Source organism: Sphaerodactylus townsendi, linkage group LG07, assembly GCF_021028975.2.
Source record: "Sphaerodactylus townsendi isolate TG3544 linkage group LG07, MPM_Stown_v2.3, whole genome shotgun sequence".
Lineage (NCBI taxonomy): Eukaryota > Metazoa > Chordata > Lepidosauria > Squamata > Sphaerodactylidae > Sphaerodactylus > Sphaerodactylus townsendi.
The window spans coordinates 112,384,301-112,405,487 of NC_059431.1; the positions used below are offsets into that span (position 1 = coordinate 112,384,301).

General features: G+C 45.6%; 1 protein-coding gene across 1 annotated transcript in view; it reads right to left on the reverse strand.

Moving 5' to 3' along the window:
- Nucleotides 1-3,486: 3,486 nt before the first annotated feature.
- The window catches only part of LOC125436644 (extracellular calcium-sensing receptor-like), a 48,859-nt gene continuing 31,158 nt past the window's right edge, over nucleotides 3,487-21,187 (reverse strand). The window contains exons 5-7 of the mRNA XM_048503832.1: nucleotides 10,029-10,259; nucleotides 7,821-7,944; nucleotides 3,487-5,471 (exon numbers count right to left, since the gene is read on the reverse strand). Coding sequence (XP_048359789.1) covers nucleotides 4,030-5,471; nucleotides 7,821-7,944; nucleotides 10,029-10,259 — 1,797 coding nt within the window. The 3' untranslated portion in view covers nucleotides 3,487-4,029. The remainder of the gene's footprint in view (nucleotides 5,472-7,820; nucleotides 7,945-10,028; nucleotides 10,260-21,187) is intronic.

Below are 21,187 nucleotides of genomic sequence, written 5' to 3' on the forward strand. Positions count from 1 at the left end.
ATAGCCACACAGCCCAAAAAACCCACAACAGCCAGTTAAATCCGGCCGTGAAAGCTTTTGACAATACATCTTCTTGGATTCTGTATATCATAGGTCCGTGGACATATTTATCAATAGTATGTTGTACCCCAGAGCACAAATACACCACAGCCAAGGAACTTATACTGCTAGCCAGTGACAACTTTATTACAGAGACTATTGGGAGAACAGAGCACTTGCTATGATTACACCAGTATAGTTCTACACTTGACCTTATAATGGTAAGCTACGCTGCATATATACATTTAACCATAGGCCAGAAACAGCTAGCAGAGATGCAACTCTGCTGCAGGTGGGTGCAACATAAAACCGAGGGACCCCCAATACCTCCTGGGGCACACACCCTGAGGCTGTGGCTAATGCATACCTGGGAAGAGCAGAAGAGGCCGGTCTTGCCTGCAAGTCCAGCTATTGCAGGGGTCTTCAAACTATAGCCCTCCAGATGTTCATGGACTACAATTCCCATCAGCCCCTGCCACATGGCCAAGTGGTAGGACTCGTTTAGTCTATGAACTGTAGTCTATGAACATCTGGAGGGCCATAGTTTAAAGACCCCTGAGCTATTGTTTAAATTGGGGGATGCCAACAAAGCAAGCTTAAGCACTTAGGCGAAGGGAAATGTTAAGCTATGTGTAAAAGCTAATCGGATGAACTGTCTGTTCTCTGGTGTGTCATTCTCAGGAGACCTTCTGATGCCAAGGGCAAGATACTAAGTGCTGATACACACCAATCAATGGGCCTGGCGAATGCATAAGCTGAACAAATCTGGGATGTGGTCAACATATGGTGAAGCAGTCGCGTAACTTACCACACGTTCACTCCAGAATTGCCAGGAAAAGAAGTTGGACACATGGCAAAAAGACCAATTGCTCTCCCACGCCTCGATTAATTCCACCCGCTCACTGCCAACATCCATTGTCAGGTCTCAACCTTTCTAGCATCTCCCTGCTTTGCTGCTGATACGCAATGGCATGAGCATGATGTGCTCTCTGGAATTGCAGCATGAGGATTAAGCCATGCAGGACAGAGCAGAGCGTAGCTCCAAGGGGACAGGGGGGGGGGCGCGGCAAGGGCGTTCTGGAGTGGGGCGGGGGCATTCTGGGGTGGGAGAAGGGCGGAGGATGCACCGGTGCACCAGACACTTTCCCCCCTTGCTACGCCTCTGGGAGAGAGTTGCTATTGGATGGCAGCTTTCTTGCATCAAAACAAATACTTATTTAGAGTCCAGTGTCGGCCATAGAGAATGGGCGTCCTTCAAACACAGACCATTGAATCCGAAGGCAAAGCAGTTGCCATTTTTCAGAGCGTCACTTGTATATAGACACAAACAACTGAAAAGATCATTTTTTAAAATAACGCCCCACGGATATGCCCAACAGATTAAGTATATTCTCCTTTCCGCATTATATGTAATACTGCAAGTTGTCAGGGCTGTTCTGGCATAAAATTATTCCTAAAATCAAACCCAGAACCTTGAACACTCTGGTGAAGAAATGGAGGATCAGGGCGAGAATTAAATGTAGGAGGACCCGGTTCAGTTTTGTGACATTCCTTAGCCTCAATATGAGGCATCAATTCTACATGACCTGGTCTGCTCAACGGGCAGGAGAGTCCACCGTCTCAAGATAATGAAAGAATTTCATATCCTTCTGATTATGCCATGTACATAACAGATTCTGCATATCACTTTTCTACCTAAGACTCTGCAACTTGGCAGGATCAAGTCATTCTTCTCTATTCCATTCAGAAATGAAGAACTATGCTGGGTGGATACACCTTTTCTTGGAGAGAAAACCACCTTTGCCTCCTTCTTAAAAACCTGGCCAGCACTATGAGAGATATCCCTAAAATCAATCCGACTGTCTCTCCTCTATTCTCTTTCCTCAAAAGTCTTGCCATTTGTCATGGGGCCTTTCCCCACTCTCTTCCATCCCCCCTATGCCGTGCGCTGCTCTCAGCGCATCTAACAGCAGCCGGGCGTCCCCAAAACTCTGTCTGTGAAGGTCATCAAAAGGCGCCCTTAAGAAGAGCGCCTGGGATGCCGTGCGCTGAGGGGGCGCGACAGCGGCAGTGTCAGGGCAGCTGCGTTGTCGCTGCCCCTGTCATGGGGAGTGCCAGGGGACCCCGCGCTACTCTCCTCAAGTAGCGCGGGGCTTAAGGTAAGTGGGGAAAGGCCCATGGACTATGTCAGCAATCGGCTTAACTGCAAGTTCATGCCCTATGGCCAGTGGTGGGTTTATAACTGTACGTCGTCCCACCTGAGCTATTAAGTCAACAGGGAGCTCAAAAGAATGCTGTGCAGAAAAACACCCACCCACCCCAATCCTACCACAAAGGGATATCCCAGTGGCGGCCACACAAACCATCAGTCTTCATCACTTGCTCAAAGAACTTGTAGGCCACCATTTCCAGGCCTGGCGCTGAAACAAACTTGGGCTCATTCCGCACACGCAGAATAATGCACTTTCAAGCTGCTTTCAGGGCTCTTTGAAGCTGTGCGGAATGGCAAAAACAGTTGTGAAAGCAGCTTGAAAGTGCATTATTTTGCGTGTGCGGAATGAGCCTTAGCGAGCAGAGAGACTGCTCAACTGCCTTAGTAATCTTTTATTACTTTGTCGGATAGAAGGAGGTGGACGCATGCATTCTCCCCGGCTTCTCTTAGCACCTATTCAAGATCTACTCTTTGTTTCACTCCATCCATCCAGTCCTATTAAAGACGATACATGTGCTTTGGGGGAAATGGCTGCATTCAGAGTGCCTGTGTGGTGTCATACTAGGGATCCCGGTTCAAATCCTCACTCAGCCATCAAAGCTCACTTGGGCCACTTTAAGCCTAATCTACCTCGCAGGGTTGCTGTGAGGATAAAATGGGGAAGCCAAGAAGAGCGTAACCCACTTGAGGCCTCCACTGGGGGGGGGGAGGGGAAAGGGGGGGGTATGAATGAAGTAAATCCATAAATAAAATGTGCTTATGTATCAGGAGCTTCCAATGACAGAGAAGAACTTATTTAACTATTAAATAAGTTTAATTATTAAATATTGATGACCTGCCTTTCCCTTCGCCAGCTTCCCAGGTTCTCGTCTCTGAAATTATGTTCCATGTGCAAACATGGTCAATTTTTTTAACTACCTGAAGACTTTTTCTTGTATAGCAAACATAGTTTAGCTTGGTAAAATGTTAGTTTGGGCACAAAAGCCACAACAGCAGAAATACTACCTTGGGCTCCCCTCAGGGAATGCAAATCTCCTTTTCCTTCTGCCTGCGGAGGGAATTAGCTCAGGCCAAACTGCACAGAAAAGGCAATCTACATAGGACGAAAATGACTTCTTTATTTTTCCTCCTATGGGGCATAAAGAAGCATAAAGAACCGCAAGATCTGGTCTACCTTTTCACGTATATACAGGGAGCAGTACCTGTCACTTTAAATACTTTACAAGCTCAGACCATTAACTGTACAGGTGCTTTTTATTGTGGACATTTCCATGGGAACTGGAGGATCGGCCTCCCATAAGTCAAACCATGCGTCCTGTTTTCTGCAGCAAAGCAGCAAAGGTTTTCTCTCTCTCTCTTGTTGTAACGTAGATAAGCAGTTTTACATTTCAAGGGAAACTATTATACATCGCAAAGACAAGGGGCGCTATACATCAATGTAAGAGCAGAGCACGTTTATGGGAACCACCCAGGTATGTCCGTTCGCCAGGAAGCTGGAGATCTGGATCCCGGTCATAGGATAGCAATAGCACATTTCTGTAAAAGTTCAGCTGGAAAAGTCCCAAAGATTTTCTTCTCCTTCCATTTTTCAGTGACCACCACAGAGTTTCACTGGAAGGATCGCTAGACAGATGCTTCTTGGAAAACTTTCCTCCCCAGCATTTCTTGGGAGGTGACTATGCTGACTCTTAAGAAGCGGTAGGTTCTGTCACAGATTTCTCCAGTTCCTTCCCCCGCTCAGGAGAAAAGCAGGAGGAACAGATCCCCCCTTCCTCGGATTATGAATGGACGGCGTTCTCTATGATGGAGTCAGTGCCTACAAAATCCCGCAAATACGTCGCTGACAGTGGAGGAGGCTCTTCTTCTGAGCCCTGGGCTTCTTGCTGGGTTTCTCCCCCAGTGGTCTCCTGTGTGTTGGCTTCTGGATTGGAGGGGGTCTGGGCGTTGGACTCGATGACGAGTGGGTCGCTGGACCACAGAGGAAGCAGAGCCTTATGCCGCATAAGGCTGTCGTCGCTGTTCTGGGCTTCCAAGGAGTTCCGGTGTTTCGCATTTCGGCTGGCCACCGCGTTCCTCTGGTGCTCCTCAAAACTCAGCGACAAGGTGACAGTCCCACCTCCAAAACTCACTTTTTGCTTGCACCCATGTTGCTGTTGCTGCTCTATGGGAGCGGCTAGGGTGAAGGGTTCGTCGTGGTTGCTCTTGCTGCTGATGGACGAGGACGGAGTGGAACCCGTGGAGCCGCCGAGACTGTTGGACCTCTTGCGCGACACATTGCTGCGTCTCAGGGTGGCCCTGGCTGCCACCTTGAAAGCGTGGGCAGCTGTACTGCAGCGCACCTCTTCAATGGTGTTACGAGAGGGCTTGAAGAGGATGATGTAGACCTTGTTGAAGAAGATGCAAGCCAGCAGCCCGAAGCTGGCGGCTAGGATGGCTATCACCTCCACGGCGGAGACAAACTTGCCGTAAGTGCTGGCATAGGCCGGGATGAAAGAGATCCAGACGATGAAGAAGATCAGCATGCTGAAGGTGATGAATTTGGCCTCATTGAAGTTCTCGGGCAGTTTGCGGGATTTGAAAGCAAAGAAAAAGCAGATGGCCGCCAGGAGGCAAGTGTAGCCAATCAGGAAGCCCAGCGCCATCAGCGAACCTTCGTTGCAGGTGATAAAGATGATCTCGTCCTCCAGCTCATGGTTCCGGAAGCTGGACGGGGGAGCCGTGTAGAGCCAAATGACGCAGATGACAATCTGGACAAAGGTGCACAAGAAGACCAGGAGGAACTGGAGATTGAGGCCCCACCACTTCCGATGGAGGCCGGTGGGGATCTTAGCCTCAAAGACCAGGAGGACACGGTTAGTCTTCACCAAGATGCAGGAGATGCAGAGGACAAAGCTGATACCAAAGGCGGGCTGCCGCAAACGGCAATTCCAGTCCTGGGGCTCGCCAATGAAAAATAGGGAACTGGAGAAGCAGCATAACAAGGAGAAGAGGAGGAGGTAAGACAGTTCGCGGTTTGTGGCCTTGACAATGGGGGTGTTGCGGAATCTGGTGAAGACGCCCAGGACGAAGGAGGTGAGGAAGATGCCAAGCACCGCAAACAGGGTGAGGGCGATCCCAAACGGTTCCGTCCAAGACAAAAACTCAATTTGCTTGGGCGTGCAAAACGTGTGGTTTTCATTGGACCAGAAATTTTCAGGACACTTCTCGCAAGCGCTGGCGTCTGCAGGAAGACAAGACATTTAGTCAAAGGAGGACATGGCAAAGTCTAAAGGGCAAAAACGAGCACTAGGCGAGAGGTAAACAGGACAAAACGACAGGATTGGCCAAACCCAAAAACTCGCCACACGACAAGGAAAACGTGTACTACTATGATAGATATTATTTCTAAGAATACCTATAGTATTACATATATACAAAATAAGCAGAGTGTCACATATTCATTCATGGATGGAGTCCATTCATAAGTCCTTAGAGTTATCCGATGGTAACAGTTTCATACAAGACGTCATGGATCTACTATCCTTTCATTGTCATACAGGTAAGTCAGATGGAAAACAAGATGAAAATGGACGAGATCTTGTGGAGACACAGTCCGCTCACCATAACCGCCACGGCAGCACGAAACCAGCAGAATGCCTGCGCGCTAAGAGTGTGTTTTCGAGCCGCGAATCTTCTTCAGTGCATGTATTAATTCATAGTAATCATTGTTATACAAATGCTTGCTTCCAATAAATGTCTTTCAATTATTTTTACACTGCCAGACTATAATAAAAGTGATTCTCTAGGTATCCCTTCTCTGATTCTTTGTACACGCAATGAAGAAGATTCGTGGCTCGAAAACACACTCTCAGCGCGCCAGCGTTCTGCTGGTTTTGTGCTGCCGTGGCGGTTATGGTGAGCGGACTGTGTCTCCACAATATCTCATCCGCTTTCATCTTGTTTTCCATCTGACTTAACTGTATGACAATGAAAGGATAGTAGATTCATGACGTCTTGTATGAAACTGTTACCATCGGATAACTCTAAGGATTTATGAATGGACTCTATCCATGAATGAATATGTGACACTCTGCTTATTTTGTATATATGTAATACTATAGGTATTCTTAGAAATAATATTTATCACAGTAGTACACAATTTCCTTAAAGTCTGAAGGGCCCCATGCCCTCATTCAAAACCTTCTTCATGCAGCTTATTCTGGATGGACCAATCAAAAAGAATGGCTTTATGGGTTCAGTCAACAGCCAAGCATTAAACAAGAAGGGTACAATCCACCAGGAATTCTCTTGCACAAGAAGTAACGCTCTTGCACAGTGGCTGTTTATTACCATGGGGCTTGAGCAGGAGAATGGGCCAACGGTGCTCAGCATAAACAACAGATGGGAGGTTCAGGTTGCTCTTAGTAAATTCGGTTCCTTTTTTGATTATTCAAAAAGAAATGAGAGGGAGGAGTGATCTTTTTCTAGTGCAGGTTGCAAAACAGAAATGCACTAATCCCTCCTCTCCTATCCATACACCCACTGTCCAGATTTTTTGTTCCACAAGGTTAGGAATTTATAAATATTGAGGAACAGTAGAACTTTTATAAATATGTATATATATTTAGAAATATTTGGAATTGTCTGTCTGTCTGTCTGTCTGTCTGTCTGTCTGTCTACAAATGATCTCAGAACACAGCTTCTGACTCCATCCATCTTGGGTAATGTCTCTCAGCAAAAGTTGTGCAAGTTTGGCACATGTTTTAATAATCAATGTTTATCCATCAAAGCAATTGATGTAATGAAATTTGCCACAGTAAGTTACACATTTTTACAGTTCTGTCAGAAAAGACAGAAAGGAACAATCACATTAAGAAGACTGCTATGTCTCTACATAGCTGGTTCTCAGATAAGATTATGTGTTAACAAAGTATGGAAATTTCGAACTAAGTATTAAGACAGAGGATTTATAAGCATTCATTGCAAACAAGATTAACTGTGACCTCAATTTGGAAACGCAAGTTAGAGTAGAAGAAGCAGAGATTACAAGCAAGAAAGTCCCTTGAATAAGCCATTGAGAAACAAAACCAGCTCCAGTTGGGACAGAAAACAAGCAGAAATATATAATATTTAAAGTGACAACACACAGCACATTTATATTTAGATGTATGTCTATTCTGACAGAATTGTAAAATGTGTTACTTATTGTGGCAGATTTCATTATATCAGTTTCTTTGATGGATAAAAATTGATTGTTAAAACATGTGCCAAACTTGGACAACTTTACAAATATAGCTTATACGCATTTGGTTGTGCTCCTCTTATTTTTTCCTTAGCCTGCAGGTGGTGGCTGAACATCTCCTCCTATTACAACTGATCTCCAGGTAACAGCAATCAGTTCACCTGGAAAAAATGGTCACTGTGGAAGGTGGATTCTAAGGTATTATACCCCACTGAAGTCCTTGCCCTCTCCAAACCCCGCCCTCCTCAGGCTCCGCCCCCAAATTTCCACGTATTATCCAACCCGGAGCCGGCAACCTCACTCTTAGCACAGGACATGGCTGCTTTCTCCGTCTTCATTGACACGTACCTGTCTCATCACTGATCTCCCCATCCGTACATTCTACGCATTCAAAGCAACACGTTGGCTCTCCTTCGATGATTCCTTTCCTCGTTCCTGGCTGGCAGTCTCTGCTGCAGTTAGAGAAAGGCACCTGTAGGAAGACAAGCAACCTGGTTAACTTGAGAGGGGCATGACGAACCAGGCCGAGCGAGGTTGGCCAACCTCTGGATTGGGAAATCCCTGGAGATCTGCGGGTGATGCCTAGGCAGGGTGGAATTTGAGGAAGGGAGGGATCTCAGCAGACTATAATGTCAGGGAATTCACGCTCCAAAGTGGCCACTTTCTCCAGGGAAGTTGATCTCTCTGGTTGAGAGATCAGTTGTAATTCCAGAAGTTCTCCAGGTCCCACCTGGTTGCCATCAACCTAAGGCAAAGTATTCAATTATTCTCTGTCATCAAGCTCAATACGTAGATTTGTCGGATGGTGACCAAACATAGTGGAGAGTTAAACGTGTGCCCCTTCCGTCCATGAATTACATTGTCCTGTGTGAGGCAAGGAGGTCCATTAAAAAAAGCTTAAGCTCACAAGAGGTGGACACGTGTGATTTTCCCCTCTCTTCCAAAAAGGGAGGGGACGGACGGACACAAAGGTCTTAGCAACTGTTTTTCTGCACCTATGGATCTTTATGTGGGAAGGAGAGGTAGGGCTGCCAGATCCATGCTACGAAACTCCCGGAGATTTGGAATGGAACCTGGAGAGGAAAGAGATCTTATTTGGATATAGTGTCACAGTCTATGCTCTAAAGCAGTCATTTTCTCCTATTCTCTGTGGTCTGGACATTATCTGTAATTCCAGAAGATTCCCAGGTCACACTGGAGGCTGGCACCCTGGGAAGAAGGCACACATGCTCCTTTGTCACACAAGTAGTTCAGAAATAACCCCTCAGAGTCCTGCAGGGATCTCAGTGAATCAATGTAATGGTGGTTTTGGAACCAACGTGGACTTAAGTAACATTGACACTTGATTCCAGAGAGGTAGCTGTGTCACTTTATTAGAACAGAGTGGAGCCAGGATCTCCATTATTGGCTCCCTCAATTCTAAAGTAATATTTTTCTTCCATAGGAATAGTTACCACACAATTTTGCAAAATTAAAGACTGATTTGGATAGTCCCGCTCAGGCAAAAAATATAAGAATTGTCTGTTACCATTTTATGCATTTTAGCTGAAAAAGCAAATTTTCTTTACTGCAAATAGCAATGTATATTTGCAAGAACCCCGACAGGCAATTGCTGCAATAGTAAATCTATTGTACAACTACTGACCCATATGATATATATGTTGCGTCTGTGTGTGTGTGTGTGTGTGTGTGTGTGTGTGTGTGAGAGAGAGAGAGAGAGAGAGAGAGAGCATTTATAATCTCCAGAGTGTACCATTCTAGGAAACCTTACTGTGGTTTACAGGATAAAGAAGCCAGAAAATTACTATGAGATCTTTCAATCCCAAAATTGCTAAACGGTAATGATCCTTTTATACTTGGGAGAATAGCCAATTATTTGCTGCAAGTCATGTCCTTAAGAGGTATGTAAAATACGCAAGTATAAAATTATATTTAAATGTTAAATACTCTATACCTCTGGTATTCCTGGGTTATTATAGAAGGTGTATACAAGGAGCTCATTGTTATTTATTGCATTTTAATGGAAATTTAATTAATTTATAGCATTAATTAGTATATACCATTGATAGATCCTGGGGAAGGTTATACCTTTTTAGTAAATAGGCTGTGAATAACGAATGGCTAGAAATATCTTAATCCTGCCTTTTAAGTGTAGTTGTACTATGTCTGTTCACAATTCCGTGTACAATGGAATGGTCAACATTTTTTAATCTATATTATATTTTTATAAATGAAGTGTGATCTTAGAATGTAAAATTACTCATAGATGGCATGTACAACTCTTTTAAATTTAATAACGGTCTACATTCACGCTTGTATACCCTTATGCCAATAAAGGTCTATTGTGATTGTGATTGTGAAACTATGAGATCTTGGATGTACATTTAATTGCCACAAGATGGCGGTGTAAGTCCAAGCTGCAGAGCTGAATGAGTGGATTGTGGTTCTCAGCACTGTCAAAGAGAGACCAAAGCTGGGAACATTTACGAACCACAGCCTAACTTCTGCAGAAAAAAAGATGACAGTTTTAAATAGAGGGTGACAGGCACCTCTTACCTCCTTGGAGAATCCACTCCATAGAATCTTGTTTTCACTGATGAAGAGCCTCTCTCCCTTCTTGGCATAAACATTGTAGTGTCCGACCTCCTCAAAGACAATGGAGCCATCTTCTGGGGACAGGTGCCAATTGATAATGGAGTAATTCCCTATCAGGCCCCCGGACTCGTCAAAATCCACCTGCTCCCCCATATTATTTGTGAAGTTCAGGTGCCGCAAATGCTTCAGTACCTAGAGAGAAGAATACACAGACATGCTGAAACCTGCCAACATTGATATTTGTGTCTTCTGGAAGGTTCAAACCAGAGGTGGGATCCAGCAGGTTCTCACCAGTTCCCGAGAGTGGGGTACTAATTATTTGTGTGTGCCGAGAGGGGGTGACTAATTGGGACCGCTTTTCCATCTCCACGCCCTTGCCTCCCTGAGAGGCCTACTGCCTTTGAACGTGAAGGTTCCATATAGCAATTGCGACTAATAATGTAACTCCCTGAACTGGGTTAATCCCTTTCAGGTACTGCAATTCATTGATTCTCAGCCTTTCGTACCTTTTATCTCACCAGTCTCTATCAAAGAACTTGTGTGTTTCACCATTGCTGTGTTCAGATTTGTGAGTTGGGGCATTTTCTATAATGTGATGATGATTTAGAAATGACCTGGTGCAAAAAAATTTTGGGGGGTCGTGGTGGGGTGGCTGCCCATGGGGGGGCATCCAACTCAGGTTTTGCCCAGGGCTCAGGTTAACCTAGGTACGCCTTTGGCTGGCGAGGGAACCTGTTACTAAAATTTTTGGATCCCATCACTGGTTCAAACCTTTTTGTGCAAAAGGGAAAGCTGCAAAATGAAGTGAAGTAATTACATGGGATTAGTTGCTGCTACAGCTACATTAGCCATTTTAAGATAAATAGTTATACTTTCTTTTGAAATCTGCTGTATAATGATATCTGAATTTGGAATAGTGCAGAGATCTTCAAAATTACTAATCTCCCACTGGGTCTTTATCTGAAGTACAGTCTAATGATACACTAATTCTGTTTTCATGTGACACATCTGTTTCAAAGACTTACCACATACGTTTGGAGGGTTGAGTTGATAGTTTTGACTCACTTCACCCATTTCAAAATGGCTTCCTCTGGTATTTTTGGACAGTGCCGATTGGAATAATTGCATGGAGGGAGATTTTTAATTATCTACTGATGACAGGGTTCTGATTCCAAAATGAATGGGGACTATCTAGCCATGTCAATGGTATTCCTTTCAGAGCACTTGCTTTTACAACTTCGTTTACCAAGCATGTCCAGGAAGGTGACCAAAATGGTGAAAGGTCTAAAATCCATGCCTTATGAGGAGAGGCTGAGGGAGCCGGATATGTTTAATCTAGAGAAGAAAAGCTTAAGGGAGAAACGATAGCCATGTTTACATATTTGAAAGGATGCCATGTTGATGATGGAGCGAGCTTGTATTCTGCTGCTCCAGAGATTAAGACAAGGTGTAATGGATACAAACTACAAGAATAGAGACCCCACCTGAACACTGCAATGACATATAAGATATGGAACCTTTGGCGCTCTGGGGCATATTTTAATTAAAAAATATGTTTACAACTAGCAATGCAGAATAAAGTTTACAATTATCAACAGTAGTGGTAAATCTCTTGCCAGAGATCACATCTCCAGACAGGAACATGTTAAGTATATTGTTTATGCTGGGGTGTCCAACTCTGGCGCTTCAGATGCTCATTGACTACAATTCCCATCAGCCCCTGCTGGCATGGACAACTGCTTCCATTATAACTCAATTTAAGGTGGATTTCCTCCGGGTCATTTTCTTTTCTGATACCCACCAAAAAAAGGAAAAAGTGGGTTCTAGATCCGTGGTGGCGAACCTTTAGCACTCCAGATGTTATGGACTACAATTCCCATCAGCCCCTGCCAGCATGGCCAATTGGCCATGCTGGCAGGGGCTGATGGGAATTGTAGTCCATAACATCTGGAGTGCCAAAGGTTCGCCACCATAGTTCTAGATCATATCAACCCTGAACTGTCCCTAGAAGCTAAAACTTAACTGTGGTTATTGAACTGTGGAACTTCTTTGGAAGACCTATCAAGAGATGGATTGCCTCTACAAAGGAAGCGGCAGTCCCCAGTACCTTCCTGCACGGCAAACGTATAACAGGTTGCAGTTGGGATAAAGTTTTTCTGTTTTCGTGTTCACATGCATCCGTGCAGGCAATGACTGGAGCCCACGGAAACAATCCGGGTTGCTGTTGCACCTTCACACAGAGATGTGACTCTTTTTTAAAATTTACTTCCCACCAATGAGTAGCTACGCAGCATGCACAAATGAATCTCCACAACCATGCTGATGTCTCGTGATATGACCATTTGCCTCTGCGTAGCTACGTAGATGTAAGTCGTGAATTTTTTAAAAAAGGAAAACAGAGATGAATAAAGTGCCTCCTGACTGGCTGTTTGCTCAAAAGTGGATGCAACCCGGGATTTTTGAAAAGACCCGCAAATAGCGCAATTCTCAAGAAGCCTGATTTGGGGGAAATAACACGAGGCAGACTTTTGCTTTAGGGGCGGGATCTGTGCAAAGTTCCCCCCAAAACGTGTTTCCCCCCCATCCTACACTTGTGTTTATTGGCCCACGCGTAGGAGGCTTCAGTTTGGACTCCCAAAGGGGGTGCCCCTATCCCCCATTGTTTCCAATGGGAGCTAATAAGAGATGGGGGCTACAGTTTTGAGGGTCCATAACTTTGGCCCCCCTGAACCAAACTGCACCAAACTTGGGGGGTATCATTAGGGCAGTCTCCTGATGAGACCCTGAAAGTTTTGAGACTGTGGCTTCAGAAATGTGCCTGCAACCCCCATGGACAGCAATACAGAAAACTCAATGCAGAACAAAGATTCTTGGGCAAATTTCTGGGATGTTCCTGCAGGTGCATTTTGGATATCGGCACCAATATTTTAGGGTATCCATCTGGAAACTTTCCTTATGGTACCCCCCCCAAAGTTCTGGTGCAGTTTGGTTTAGGGGGGTCCAAAGGACCCTCAAAGGGGGTGCCCCATCCAACATTCTTTGCTAAGGAGATGGGGTTACCCTTTGAGGGTCCAAGTAACCTTTGGACCCCTGGAACCAAACTGCAGCAAACTTAAGCTTACCATCTCCAGATGATAACCCTGAAATCTTGGCACCAATACATCCAAAAATGCACCCCCCCGCAGTGGGAAACATCCTAGAAATTTGCCCAAGAATCGCTTTGTTCTTGCATTGCGCTTCTGCATTGCTTGTCAATGGGGGGTTGTATTGGCTGGCACATTTCTGAAGCCACAGTCTCAAATCTCTTTCAAGGTCTCATCAGGAGACTGCCCTATCGATACCCCCCCAAGCTCTGGTGCAGTTTGTCTTCAGGGGGCCAAAGATTATGGACCCTCTGCAAAACTGTAGCCCCCATCTCTCATTAGCTCCCATTGGAAACACATGGGGATAGGGCACTTTGAGGAGATCCATAACCTTGGACTCCCTGAACCAAACTCCTCACCCAAACTGGGGGGGTAGCATAAGGACAGTCTCCCTGATGATATCGCTGAAATTCTTTGGTGCTGCTAGTTCCTAAAAGCTGCGCCCCCCTGCAGGCCAAAAAAATGGAAAACCACTTAAAAATACCCAAAAATCCAGACCCAGCATCTTTTGATGATGCCCCCTACTACAAGGTGATGCCCTCAAGAAGCTGCTCACCTTGCCCAATGGAGGACACTTGTGCCGAGATGCCTCCCAGCCTTTTATCTTGGCCAACATCTCCCCCAATCTGGCAAGTGTCCAAAAGAAGTTGCCCACTGTCCTTTGATCTATGGCAAGCTCAACCCTTTCAGGATCACCTCAATAAGACAACTTTTAAAAAAGAAGCAATCCGTGTGGTGGTAAAATTAATGCAGGGTAATGCTTTTCCTATGTCACCTCCAATGCCAGAAGAAAACTTATCAGTGAAGCTTTGATTTCTGCGAATCAGACTGCAATTTAAGGCAACGAAGCCAGGAGGACAAAGTATCAAACAGGCAGAAAACTTCACTTGACTTAAAGAATTATGACAGCTATTCAGATCCTTTGACATGCAAATACAGCAAATCCAAACATCAGTATAGCTTTTTGACTAGCGATTATTATACAACATATTTTACATGATGTTTGTGGACCTGGAGGAACTTCCCTTTATGGCTTTTATCTGGCTTATTGCGTGTAAGGTACTGATTCACTCTGCCATCTGAGCGTGGCTAATGCCTGCCAGCATAATTCTGATTCCCGGTGTACTTGGATTGCACAAAAACTAGAGAAGCCGATAAGGCAATGGAGATAAGACTCACGGAGTCAATCCTCTGTGGAGAACCCGCAGCTCTTAAAATCACTATTTCCTTATTCTACAGTCCATTGGCCAGTAATGATCAGGGAGCCGAATAACTGATGGGCTGTTCAGTTGTTAATGTGTACTTGCAAAACTAGCCACTTTCAGCAGTCAGAAGTTGTCTCCCAGCTGATGAGGGATGCTAGGGAAATTTTCCGTGTGGAAGCCACATGCAGAGAAATAGCACCAGTCATTGGGGGACGGCGGGGAAGGGGTGGTGAGGACCAGGAGCTAACTCCAAGCTGATCAGTTGAAAGTCAAAGTCTTCCAGTCTCCCATCCTGAAAACATTGCTGCACCCCAGACTTTTTGAGATGCCACAATGCAGGGAGAGAGACTAGCAGACAAAAGGAGAGAAACCAGTTCATCCTCGTCTTCCTTTTGCAATGCAGAGACTGAAAGCATTGCATCTGTTCCTTTTCAGTTTGGATAGGAGGAAAGAGAAACAAGCTCTTTCTTCGTTGCTTTTCATACATTCACAGTATGGCTATTTTGCTGAGGGAGTGGATCAGAGCCTTTTGCAATGCAGAGATCGAAAGCATGGCATCTGTCCCTTTTCAGTTTGGACAGGTGGGAAGAGAAGCTAGCTCCTTCTCCTCGCCTTTCACACATTCACAGTGTGGCTATTTTGCTGAGGGAGTGGATCAGAATCCCACATTCCCCAATCAGCTGTGAGTCAACTTCTGCAAACTGGTTGAACAGCTGTTCAAGTAGATTGATGCAGGAGGCAACAAGAGTCACCCAACCAGTTGTCTCAGATAATGGCCCAATTCACCATGCCTTCCAGAACAATCTCCAGTATCATTCATGTGAATCTGTGGGTTTTCCCCAAATGAGTGGACCATGGGTCAAGAAGGTGATATATGTCCCATGCTTGAAATGACAAAAATACCTAGACCCACCCCTGCTAGTCACCTGAAGATTATCTTCTCCCTTTTCTACCACATCTTCTGTATGGCAAGAATATCTGCCCTGCTGGGTTGGCCAGCAAGACTTTGGGGTGGAGAAAGTTGACAGAGGAAGCTTTTCCTTTTACTGACATAACACTAAACTCAGAGACCCCTGGTGAAGTTGAGAGGCAACACAAGGAAATAGCCTTTACTCAACAAATAATTAAATTGTGGGATTCACTGCCAGGTGATTGTAGTGACAGCCACGAGCATAGATAAAAGGGGGTTAGACAGATTTACGGAGGAGAGGTCCATTAAAGTTTACTAGCCACATATTCTGCTGGGAGGTGTGGGATACTTCCTATTGTCCCTTTGTCCACTAGGATGCATTCCATGATGTGCCTTAGGTGGCAACTCAAAGCTACAAAGGGACAATCTTTTCTCAAAGCTACAAAGAGGTTGGACATCAGACCTGGTTGCATTCACAGTGGGATCTGCTTCATCCTTGCCTTGTCTATACGGAGGTCTGAAAGGTTGCTACAGTGCTATCATCGGATTATTTCTATGAATGCCAAGGAGATCTGAATGGAATGTGAACATGTAGGCAGCCTCACCTAGCAAACTCAATGAACCAGTGGCGTAATGCCCATTGGGCAAAGTGGACAGTTGGCCAGGGCACCCCCTTGTGTCGGGCACCAAAAATGCAGGGTTCGTTTGTGTTTTTTTGGTATTTTAGTGGGTTTTCTGTTTTTTGGCCTGCAGGAAGTGCAGTTTTTAGGCTAGTAGCACCAAAATTTCAGGGATGTTTTGAGAGACTCTCCTGATGCTATCAATTCAGAAGCCCAGGAGGGCTTAATATGGTCCAGGGAGTCCAAATTTATGGACTCCCAAAGGGGGTGCCCCATCCCTCACTGTTTCCAATGGGAGCTAATAGGAGATGGGGGGTTGCTAACTCTTTGAGGGTTGGATAACTGCAACTCCTGAACCAACAAACTTCACCAAACCTGGGAGGTATCATCAGGAGAGTCTCCTAATGAATCTGGGCTCCCTAGTTTAAACACTATTGAAAATAATGCTGTTTGGGGGTGGATTCCAGCATCACTTGTTTAAACTAGGGAGCCCAGATTCTCCTTTTAAATCCACCTTAAAGGGAGAATCTGGGGTTCCCAGTTTCAATAACATTGAAAGTGATGCTGTTTCCCCCAATTGGGGGGACTGAATACAACACCATAAAATGATTTCATAGCAGTAATAAAACATTTTGAAAGCATTTTGAAAATGTTTTCAATAAAATTATTTCTGCTGTGTGGCATGGGCCCATTGCTGTGTTCCAGATTTGTGAGGTTAAAATGTTCTATAATGTGATGGTGACTTTGAAATGACCTGGTGTAAAAATCATTGCTTGGTCACAGTGGGGGAGGGCAGCTGCCCATGGGGGCGGGGGGCGCCAAACTCTAGTTTGTCTAGATATGCCACTGGGCATAGCTACAAGGGAGCTGGGGGGGGGAGGTGCTTTGGTAATCGGCAAGCTTCCTGGGAGGCGTCAAACTCGGGTTTTGCACCACACCTGGTTCCGTCCGCTGCCAATTTAACATGAAGTTCATTTCTACTGAGACCCTTGCAGCCCAATCCAGAGCTGTTGGGCAGGCAGGGACAAAAAAGTTAAAAAAACAAAAAGAGAACCCCTTAAATCCCCCATAGGGGAGAGTGTAGTTATGCCACGAAAATTGCGGTGTATCTCCAAGGCAAGGGCAGTAGAAGCTGACTATGGTTGGCTTGCTCCACCCCCAGGAAAACTCCCTCCACGCTGCCACAGCTCAGGACTGCTGTCGCAGAGGTAGGTGCTGTGGTCAGTTGTTCCAAGGGCCCCCAGTGGCTGAGCACCTGCGGATTTGCCTCTCTGCTCGAATAAGTGACCCCGGGGAGGGCAAAATCCACCAGTGGAAGCCTGTGCTGCCTCCAGTGGGGGACTGCCCCTCCTCCCAAGATCAAGATCAGAACTGCATACTCTGACCGGCAGTGGCTCTCCAGGGTCTCCGGGTCTTTCATATCATCTACCACCCAATCCTTTTAACCGCAGATACTGGGGATTGATCCTGTGACCTTGAGTATGCAGAGCACATGATCTACCACTAAGCCCTGGCCCATCTCAATTTGGATCCACGTTCCATCAATGCCAGTATTGTTCACTCAACTGGCAGTGGCTATTCAAGGTCTCAGGCAGAGATCTTTCACATCACGTATTGCCTGATCCATTTTTAACTGGAGATGCTGTTGGCAATTGAAGCTGGGATTTCTAGCATGCAAAACACATTCTCTTCCAGACAGCCATAACCTCACCCTAAGGCTTTCCTCTCCAATATTGGGCCTGTGAAGCAGGCCAAATATCTTGTTTGCTGATTTCATTTTTATCATTACCAGAAGTGATTCCGACTGTCAAGAAGTATTAGGTTTCAGGATATAAAATGTGATGTGAAGAGATTAAATATTAGGATGTTGTGGGTTTTTCGGGTTGTGTGGCTGTGTTCCAGTAGTAGCTGGCGCCACAGATGCAGGCGAAACGTCAGGAGAAAATGCTACTGGAACACGGCAATACAACCTGAAAAAACCACAACATCCTAGTGATTCCGGCTGTGCAAGCCTTCAACAATGGATTCAATACTGATGATCTTACCCGTAACGTTACATCAAGCTTCTGCTACGCTGCCTGGGAAATGGCTGAAAATACCAAAACATTCAGTTGTCAGCAAACATGATAGAAATTAACGGAGATTTAACCTAACAATAGAGAGTTTGCTGAAGCACCAGCGGGCGGGGGAAGAAACTGTCTCTCTGGAGACCTGCCATGGGGTGGCAAATGGGCTGCCCTGCAGGGGCTCTCTGTGTTTCCGTTTGAGGTCTACCTGTATATTTGTAAATAAAGCACCACGAAATGCAACAAATCGCCAGAGACCTCTCCTGCAAAGGGAACCATTCTAGATAAACAATACTCTTGGAACTCAGAGAAGGGGGTATGGTTTACAGTAGAAAATGTTGATTCACTATGGTATGAAAAGAGGAACTGCCCTCAATATATTGACACCCCAACCCCAACCCTGATACAGTCTTTGGGTCAAACCCTGTGGATCCATTCTGCTAATAGCAGAGACAATTCAGCAAAACCCGACAGCTGTTTTTGCTAGTGACCAATGATATCCCTTTTCAATCAGTTGAAACTGGGGAGAATCGCTTTAAAGTCATGTATACAGAAGGATATATCACATATTGTCATTGAAAAACTCCCAGAGCATAAATTGGATTATTACAATGGAAGGGTACTGCAGATCAGTTGTCAGTGTTATTACCCTGTTTCCCCGAAAATAAGATAGTGTCTTATATTAATTTTTGCTCCCAAAGATGCACTATGTCCTATTTTCAGGGGATGTCGTATTTTTCCGCTCCACAGCTTCATGTTCTGGTCTGTTCGACGGGCATGCTTCCAAACAAAAACTTTGCTATGTCTTAATTTTGGGGGATGCTTTATATTTAGCACTTCAGCAAAACCTCTACTACGTCTTATTTTCAGGGGATGTCTTGTTTTCGGGGAAACAGGGTAGGAATGCATTTTCTAAAGCATTGCCCAACTCTGCCAAGGTTTTTGTGTGACAGAGCAAGGAAACAGAATGATTGATATTTATCCCCTGCTTTTCAAGGCAGTGATAGGACAGCCAACTCTGGTTTCGGACAATCCTGGAGATTTGGGTGTGGAATGTGAGGAGGGGGAGGTTTTGGGAGTGCAGTGACCTCAGCAAGCATGTGATCTCATAGAACAGTGGTGGCGAACCTTTGGCATTCCAGATGTTATGGACTACAATTCCAATCAGCCCCTGCCAGCATGGCCAATTGGCCATGCTGGCAGGGGCTGATAGGAATTGTAGTCCATAACATCTGGAGTGCCAAAGGTTCACCACCACGGCCATAGAACTCACCCTCCAAAGCAGGCATTTCTACAGGTCAACTGATTTCCATTTGCATTTCTGGGAGATCTCCAGGCCAAACCTAGAGGTTGGCAACCTCGTCAGTGGGGATCCAAAACAACTGATGCCATTCTACTATCTTCTCCTCCATTTTATCTTCTCCGGAACCCTGTGAGACAGGTTAGGCTGTGCGTGTGTGAGGCTGGCCTGAAGCCACCCAGCAAGCCTCTATGGTAGAACGGGGATTCGAACCTGGCTCTCCCAGAGCCTAGTCCAGTACTCTTTAACTCTGCCCCACAATGGACAGCTGGAGATGGCCCCAGCATTAGTACAATAGTTAAAGTGAACATGGAATGTTCTAGAAGAAGAGTTTGGATTTATATCCCCCTCCTTCTCTCCTGCGGGAGACTCAAAGGGGTTGACAATCTCCTTGCCCTTCCCCACTCACAACAAACGCCCTGTGAGGTAGATGGGGCTGAGAGAGCTCAGAAGAACTGTGACTAGCCCAAGGTCACCCAGCTGGCGTGTGTGGGAGTGCACAGGCTAATCTGAATTCCCCAGATAAGCCTCCACGGCTCAGGCGGCAGAGCGGAGAATCAAACCCGGTTCCTCCAGATTAGATGCACGAGCTCTTAACCTCCTATGCCACTGCTGCTCCTCTACACACATTAATTCAGCCACGAAAGTCCCAGAGAGATACATGAAGGAAATCCCCAGGGTTTTTTTCCCTTTAAAAGAAGGCATTTGGTGCCCATGATTCCAGTTGGAACCACAGGGCATGGAAAAGGGGGACTCATGAGCCCGATTTTTTTGAATAAAAACATGTTGGGAGCAGAGGTGGGATCCAGCAGGTTCTCACAGGTTCACGAGAGTAGGTTACTACTATTTGTGTGTGTCTGCCGAGGGGCTACCACTGCGATTTTGCCACGTGATTTTTTTGCCTTAGTTACCCTCCTCTCAGCAGCAGCTGCGAGAACTTGAAGCAGTCTAGCAGGAGGTGCACCGGCGTATGGCAGCCTGCACCTGCGCAGCATTACGCTTCCTGCCCAAGGACTCATGCATGGCTGCTCGTCCTTGCCACAGACCTGCCAGCAATGCCCGCCCAGGAATGCGCTGCCACGCCTGGCTGCCATGCCCAGCCCCAGCCTGGCTTACTGCCACAGTTTGAATCCCACCACCATGGGAACCTGTTACTAAAATGTTTGGATCCCACCACTGGTTGGGAGCCTCTTTCCATGGACTCTCGGTATCTTATGTAGCTGAGGTAATTTCAGGAAGCAAGGAAATGGGCAAGTGTGATGGAAATATTTCTTGTGATGTGTTGCTGGAAGAAGTATGGGCAGGGTATGCCTGGCAACTGGGAGGAGATTTAGGGGTGACGAAATGGCAGGGTTGCGATGTCCTCTGTGCACACTACATCACCTTTTTTTGGGGGGGGGGGGGAACTCCAGAAATTACATAGGGTAGCTCTAGAAATCACTGGAAACTCCAGAGCCACCCTATATCATCCCAAGAAATAACATAGCAGCACCCATAACATTGATTTTTTGGGGAAAAAATCCCTCCCAATTTCACTTCAGGCCTCTCGCTATTGTGAGCTCAATGCTGGGACTCTTATTTCAGTCAGAAATTGCCCTCATAAGTGTTGTTGCTTTGAAAGGAAATAAGGGAAACGCGATTGTTACTGTATTCACAAAGACAACGGTAATGGAAATAGGAAAAGAAGAACATCAGCGGTAATTGAAGCTCTTTGCGGCCATTGTCTTTGACCGTTGGTGACAGAAGCAAACAAAAATCAACGCCTAATGTCTATTTAATATAATTTCTCTGTACTGCCGTGGTTTATGTTTCGGTTTTTAGAACTGTACTTCCGTGTAATAAGAGAGAAGACATTTTCTGTGAGTGTATCCTGCTT